This window comes from Astyanax mexicanus, chromosome 8 (assembly GCF_023375975.1).
Source record: "Astyanax mexicanus isolate ESR-SI-001 chromosome 8, AstMex3_surface, whole genome shotgun sequence".
NCBI classification, from domain to species: domain Eukaryota; kingdom Metazoa; phylum Chordata; class Actinopteri; order Characiformes; family Acestrorhamphidae; genus Astyanax; species Astyanax mexicanus.
The window spans coordinates 17,664,151-17,672,075 of record NC_064415.1 but is presented as its reverse complement, the minus strand read 5'-3'; the positions used below and the strand labels follow the sequence as shown (position 1 = coordinate 17,672,075).

The 7,925-nt window shown below is 38.7% G+C and overlaps 1 protein-coding gene across 1 annotated transcript in view; it reads left to right on the top strand.

The window, feature by feature from the left end:
* Positions 1-7,925, top strand: part of LOC103043250 (uncharacterized) — a 38,901-nt gene that overhangs the window by 8,009 nt on the left and 22,967 nt on the right. The window contains exons 3-5 of the mRNA XM_049482797.1: positions 6,442-6,558; positions 6,674-6,733; positions 6,961-7,311. Coding sequence (XP_049338754.1) covers positions 6,546-6,558; positions 6,674-6,733; positions 6,961-7,311 — 424 coding nt within the window. The 5' untranslated portion in view covers positions 6,442-6,545. The remainder of the gene's footprint in view (positions 1-6,441; positions 6,559-6,673; positions 6,734-6,960; positions 7,312-7,925) is intronic.

Sequence of the window (7,925 nt, the reverse complement as noted above, 5' to 3'; positions counted from 1 at the left end):
TTACCAATATTATTCAATCCTGCTGCTCAAACAATAGAAAATAAATGTTATAGAACTGTCAGTTGAATATAGAAAAACATTTCCCAACTAATTATTTTTTTTTAATGGATTAAGAATTTAGTGAATGTATTCAAAAGATAGAGAATATGTATAAGTAGACAGAACTGTTAGGCCTTGTAGTTCAGAAGTTTGTAAAGCCCGCAGTGGTAGTGTAAGGGCTGGTGCCCGATCGAGGCGTCCTCCAGGGCATCGGAGGGCTCGCCAGGCCAGCTCCGAGGGCTAATTATCAACACCTGCTTTCAACAGCTTATAAGCAACGCCAACTAGCCACTCGGCGCTGGATCTTTGAAGCTCGTGAGAGCGAATCTATGCCGGTTTTCCGAGCGAGCCCCGGCTCTCTATCTCTATCCCTTTTTCCCTTCGAGTTTGGTGGAGCTGTGTAGAGCAGTGAGCTCCACGGCCGCCATCTATCTGTCTCTAGTTTGGTGGAGCAGAGCGGTGTGCTCTTTCTGCCGGCCCTCGCAAGTCTCTGTGTGTCTGTGTGTGTTTCTCTTTGTTTACCTTCCCTCTCCCGCGCTGTTCCCCTCTCTGGTGGAGCAGCGTTTAATTCCATAAGCACCTCAGTTTAGTTTTGTTTTCGTTGGAAGCCCCTTTTGTTTAGTTAATCCTTCACCTCGTCTCATAAGAGGTAGCCGCTTCCAGGCAAGCCTTAGGGTGTACTCACACTAGGGAATCCGAACCGTGCCCGGGCACGGTAACCTCCCAAGCCCGCTTGGAGAGGTGGGCCCGAGCACGGTTCACTTGGACCCGCGCACGGTACAGATGCAGTGTGAGCGCAAACCGTGCCTGGGCACGGATCAAGATGACGTCAGTGATGCGACGCTACTGTAAACGGAGGACGTTTTATACACAATTCTGCATATAATATTTTTGAAAAGGGTTCTAAAGAGCACCATAATGGTTAGTGTTACCCATAATAAATTAGGACTACTATCTACAAGTCCTAAACAACAAACACATTTTATTATTACTTGAGTTTTATGTTTCGCTCCTTTGGTCACTATTTATGTATATAGCAAGTACGTCTCTTACCTTACTGATGAACGTGAATTGTAGTCCGCGAGTAAAGCTGCAAATTTCTCCCTGGACTCTGCTGCTTGTGTAAAAACCTTCTTACACTGCAGCACGATTAGCAGTAAATCGCTGTGTTGCACAATCAATGAATCTCTGGTTCAGTTGCGTATTTGCACGCCCAAAACGACTCCAGAGAAACAAAAACAACAGTACAATCCTGAACTCCATTGTTTTGCGCGCATACTGTTCTTCAAAACAAAAGTCGCCTGTTGACGAAAGCGTGCTCGGGCACGGATCGTTTAGCGCAGTGTGAGTGCAGGCCTGCGGGGGAGTGGGGAGGGGGCCGAACCGTGCTCCGGCACGATTCAACCAAACCGGGCCTAGTGTGAGTACACCCTTAGTTTACGTTTTCTCCCCCTCTCTTTCACTCACGCTCGCGAGGTTTGTTTTCACTCTCGTTTTCACTCTCCGCCCGTTTTCGTTGCTCCGCCCCTTTCGGCGGAGGCCCTTTAAAGAGTGATTAAAGCGGCCCCGTCCCAATCCGCTCGCTGGTTCAGCGGTTAGAGCATTGGGCCGCGACAGCCTGAGTTCGATCCCCGCGTGGAGCGGGGTTTAATAATAATAATAATTATATATATATAATATTATTATATAATATTATTATATATCCTATTAATAAATAAATAAATAAATAAATATATATATATATATATATATATATATATATATATATATATATATATATATATATATATATATATACAGTGCCCTCCATAATTATTGGCACCCCTGGTTAAGATGTGTTCTTTAGCTTCTCATAAATTGAGTTTTGTTCAAAATAATATAGGACCACTATGGAAAAAAAAGAGTAAAATACAACCTTTAACTCAAGTGAATTTATTCAGTAGGAAAAAAATCCCACATTAAGAAATAATTATTTAACATCAAATCATGTGTGCCACAATTATTAGCACCCCTGATGTTAATACTTTGTACAACCCCCTTTTACCAACAAAACAGCACCTAATCTTCTCCTGTAATGTTTCACAAGATGGGAGAATACAGAAAGAGGGATCTTTGACCATTCCTCTTTGCACATTCTCTCTAAATCATCCAACGACATGGGTCCTCTCCTCTGCACTCTCCTCTTCAGCTCACCCCACAGGTTTTCAATGGGGTTGAGGTCTGGGGACTGAGATGGCCATGGGAGGAGCTTGATTCTGTGTGCGGTGAACCATTTCTGTGTAGATTTGGCCACATGTTTAGGGTCATTATCTTGCTGAAAGACCCAGTGACGACCCATCTTCAGCTTTCGGGCAGAAGCCACCAGATTTTGTTTTAAAATGTCCTGGTATTTTAGAGCATTCATGATGCCATGCACCCTAACAAGGTTCCCAGGGCCTTTGGAAGAGAAACAGGCCCACAGCATCACTGATCCCCCCCCCCGTATTTCACAGTGGGCATGAGGTGCTTTTCTGCATACTCAGCTCTTGTGTTACGCCAGACCCACTTAGAGCATTTGTTGCCAAAAAGCTCTATCTTTGTTTCATCTGACCAAAGCACACGGTCCCAGTTGAAGTCCCAGTACCGCTTAGCAAACTCCAAACGTTTGCGTTTATGATTGTGAGTGAGAAATGGTTTCTTCCGTGCATGCCTCCCAAACAGCTTGTTGGCATGTAGATAGCGCCTGATGGTTGTTTTGGAGACTTTGTGACCCCAAGAAGCTACCATTTGTTGCAATTCTGTAACAGTGAGCTTTGGAGAACTTTTTATTTCTCTTATCATCCTCCTCACTGTGCGTGGTGGCAAAATAAACTTGCGTCCTCGTGCAGGCTTGTTTACCACTGTTCCAGTTGTTTTAAACTTCTTAATAATTCCTCTGACAGTAGATATGGACAGGTGTAGGCGAGTAGCAATTTTCTTGTAGCCATTGCCTGACTTATGAAGGTCAACACACATCTGCCTCACTTGAATGGTATGTTCCTTTGTCTTTCCCATGTTGAAGAAAAATGGCCTCTGTGTCACGTCATATTTATACCCCAGGGAAACAGGAAGTTGTGAATTACTAATTAAATGTTCCTACATACTCTGATCAACTTCGTAAACTACTGTAGAAGTGACAGAAATACTTTTATTAAATTTATTTCCTAAGAATTGTTAGGGGTGCCAATAATTGTGGAACAGGTGATTTTATGAAGAATAATTATTTCTTAGTCAGGGATTTTATTTCCCCCTTAAAATTTACTTGAGTTTAAGGTTGGACTTTACTTTTTTTTTCCCATCGTGGTCCTATATTATTTTGAACAAAACTCAATTTATGAGAAGCTAAAGAACACATCTTAACCAGGGGTGCCAATAATTATGGAGGGCACTGTATATATATATATATATTAACGATTATATATATATTTATTATTATTATTATTATTATTATTATTATTATTATTATTATTATTATTTTCCTTTTTTTTCTTGGGTTTACCTGCTTTGAGATCTACTGTTCTGCCATTGGGTTCTACAACTCTCTGGGCTGGAGTGCCACCTACCTGTAGCACTCCACCCCATTACAGGTAGACGGTCAGGTCAACTAAATAAAACTAGATGACAACATGGCACCCTTTGTGTCTCGTAGGGCTGGTTATTTAAGGCATTTATTGCATTCTATTGGAAGGGCAGAAGGGCACGTGGGCACTAATTAAGACTCATTACATTATCATGTCTTGAGGACACATCGTCATTGTTTGGAAGAAGAGGCATCTCACCGGCACTTGATCACCTTTTTCCCACAGGAAGAGCAGCCTATAGTGCACTTTTTTCCACACAAGAGGGAACTTTAGTGATGCTTTGGGCAATTTTTCTTCCCAAGTTTTAATATGCCAATATGTGTGTGTGTCTCTTTTTGGAACTGGAAGTAGCTCTGATAGAGAGTGATAAGTTTAATGTTTAATGTTAAATGTATTATATGTTAAAATCAGTGCAGTATTAATATACAAAGTAAATTATAAACTGTTTAAATGTTGGTACAAAAATTGGTACAGTTCACTTTTGAAAATTAACACAAACGTGTTTGTGTAAGTGCTTCATTTAAGTGGAATGTAGACTGTAGATTTGGTGTATTTCTTCACAGCCTTTTACTTTACTATTTAGAAATATTGCAATGGTCACTTAAAGCTGGAGTAGATACTTTCCTTTAAAAATGAATCTTCTCAAATTTCTTTCAATAATCTTTACATCACAATAGCAATCCAAAAATTACATTTTCTAACAACAAAAATATAATAGTTATTTTCTGTGGAGGCCACAGGCATGTAAAAACCTGTTTACCATCTGATTACAGTCTGTCTGCCTACCAGAGCTAGAAAAAGACACAGTTATAGACATTGGGTAAAGAAAGAGAATTGGCTTCCTGGTGTCTATGCAAAATAATGCACTTTAATAATCTTAACAGATTATTCAGTGTTTGACTGATTTTATTTTATTTTTATTAATAAGTGTACCTGTGAGTGATGCAGTTTCTCATACATCTAAATTTAAAATTAATGAAAGAGTACAGTAATTAATTGCCTCTGTATATCACTGCACATTTAAGAATTTTAGTGGGCTCTGGAATTCAGCTGAAAATGTCTTGTTGTTAGTTTCTGAGAATTAAAAATGACTTTCACTCGGTGCCGAGCTGATTGTAGATGTGAACTTTCATATTCTGACTAATAACAATAGTCAATAACAATAACAATAACAATAATAAAATATCTAGAAAAACTGAGTATTATAAACTCTTACTACCATAACTTTGCATTGAAACAGTGATTTAGGCTTTCCAAATATAGTACATGAACTTCTTACTGGAAACATCTAATATTGTGTTTCTTTTGTATTTTTACCTTTAAATATACACATAAGAGTAGCATGGTTTGACAGGGTAGCAAAACTCGACAAAAGAAGGGCAACAAAAAAAAAACAAAATAATAAAGAAGGCCAAACCTATCTACTGGACAGTCTAACAAAAAGGAAGAGGAAAAGACAAATGAAAAAAAGATATAACCCCTTCAATCTTCAGAAACAGCAGTAATGTTTTTTTCATATAAAAAGAGAGAGCAGAAAAGAGAAATACAGACTTCAGATGGCCAACTGAAGAACATGAGAAAACAGTCTGACCCCCTATGAGACAGAAACTCCCAAAAACATGGGGAAAAGGAGAGTCCAGCAGGGCAAAGTCACTACAGAGAGTCACGGGCATATCTATAGAAAGATCAACACTGGGTCCTTTTTATTAATGATTGACAAAGCTGTAATCAACCAGGCTGTTTACAAGAAAGCGCAGAGCCTGGTCCTCCTCTGGTAGGAAGATCGCAGTGCATGCTGTCCATTACACATTCATGAAGAACAGTATTGTGTATTTTTTATGAGTTTCAGCTGATATTATTCATTGTAGGGATTCAGAGTAATTTAGGATGGCAAATTTCACCCCTCCAGATTTTTGGGGAAAGTTTCTCGTGTACTGTCTATTCAGTTTTATATAGACTGGATTCTGGAGTCCCATACAACAAGCAACTGTGTTATAGGATATTTAGGATACAGGGTTAATTTCACTTTCAACAACAGCGTGTGTGTGTGTGTGTGTGTGTGTGTGTGTGCGAGCGTGCGTGCGTGCGTGCGTGTGTGTGTGTGCGAGCGTGCGTGTGTGTGTGCGCGTGGGTAGACAGGTGGAAACAGGAAGTTAAAATTGAAAGTAACTTTTTCAGTCTCACAGAATAAGAGTTTGAGGACAGCGGCTGGTAAGAAATGAGTTATGATGACTATAAATATCTGATATTTTAAAGGCATTAATTGATAAGAGTTAAATGTGGTCAAATTCACTGTAGCAAGGATTTAAAATGCATTTTTGGCAACTTTTTTCATTTGTTGCCTGTTCCTCATGTTGTGATTTCTGTGCTGCTGCTGCTGTTTAGATCTAGTTTATGTTTCTCATTTGGTGAAAAATGAAGTATTATGTGCTTGAAAATCTGTTCAGGTTTAATAGCTGTGTGTTTGCTGCTGTTGTGATCTTCTGATCCTCTATGAGAGCATTTAGCTGTTGGTAAGTGAATGTCTATACACGAGCACTTCCTGATCTATGATCAGCTTCTTGTTTTCAGTAGTTTTTAACTGTAATTTAGAGGGAAAGCAAAAGCTGGATTAAACTGAACTTTGTTATTTGTTTTCAAATCTTAGATTTCAAGAAGCAAAAGTGAAAGAAATATAAAAAGTAATTAGGAAATTAGGAGTCAGAAGCTGAATGATAAACAGTAACTAAATTTAGGAATTAGAAAATTGTCTAAAATGTCTGGGATTTGGCTTTGATATCATGTAAATCATTTATTTTCACAGTTGGTTCTGTGCCACCTTCCTTCCACCAGGTGAAAGTTTCTATATGGTCACCCTACTGAAATGCTGAAAGTAACTCTCCTAATACCTGTAATGAACATGTGAAGATGAGAAAGATAGGTGTGTATATAATCAGTGTATCATTCATGTGTCATGAGTTTAACATTAAGAAAATATGTTAAATAACTATGTAACGTGGTGCGTTTAATTATATAAACGTTTACACACTTTTCAGGGATGAAGTTCTTCCATATGGCAGTTCTGATTTTCCTCTGTGGTATAAAATCTGAATCAGGTACATATATTTTATATGATGCAGCATTATCTGTTTATTTGTGTGTTTGTGGAGAAATGTATAACAACCAGCTTCTTACACACACTCAAAAATATAGACATGAATTCCTGATTACTATTTATTATGGTTTTGACTGAAGCATTTATGACTGCTGTATTATAAAAGTATTGATCAAAATAACATGTTCAACATTTTACTGTTTTTTGTGTGGATGTGTCACAATACAGAGAGTTTAAATGTTGTTGGTCCAGATGCTCCTCTTGTTGTTGAACCTGGTGAAGTCCTGGTTCTGCCCTGCTCTATCCAACCCAACACCAGTGCTGTGGACATGACTGTAGAATGGTACAGATTAGATGCAGCAGATAGATTTGTGCATCTGTACGAGAATCATAGAGACATAAATGAAAAGCAGGATCAGATCTACAGAGGAAGAACAGCACTGTTCAGAGAGGAGCTACAAAAAGGAAACACTTCACTCAGACTCTCAGACGTTCGAGTCTCTGATGAAGGAGCTTATAAATGTTTCATTAGGGACAAATCCTGGTACGATGACATCACTGTTCAAGTCACTGTTGAAGGTAAAGAACAACTGCTCTGTTGGCTTTAGTACTTGTTAAGATTTAGTGTAACTAATTTCCAATTAAAGTCGATCCACAGACTACTACGAACTACAGATCAGGGTGTTTACTATTAGCAAATCCAATTGTATTTTGTCAGAACAACCATAAATCTGTGTGAAGCTTAGTGACTTTCAAACAACTTAATATGTCTTAACCTAACCAGAAATCTGTGGTATCCTCCAGTTTTGGCAGTCTGTAAAATTCTGGTGCTAAATATTGAAAATGGAAACCACAATTTCTGTTGGTGTGCTATAGTCAAGTGATTAGCTACGCAGAATTAGTGCAAATATCCAGGGCTGTGTGTTCTATCACCCTGTGAACAGTCTACTTTCTCACCTTTAAAGGAGACATGAAACACTTCAAGTTTAACCGTTGTCAGTGAAGCGGAATTAAAATAATGAGCAATCTAAATGTAATTTTCTTAAGTAAGGGCAGCGCCATCTTGTCCCAGCGCTGAAAGTGATGTCACGAGGTTGGTTCCCGAACGCCTCACTAACATAAACTATTAGTCTACAGTAAATTAGTTCCTCAATAGATAATACAATACAAACCAAAAATCAATGCAGAGCGGG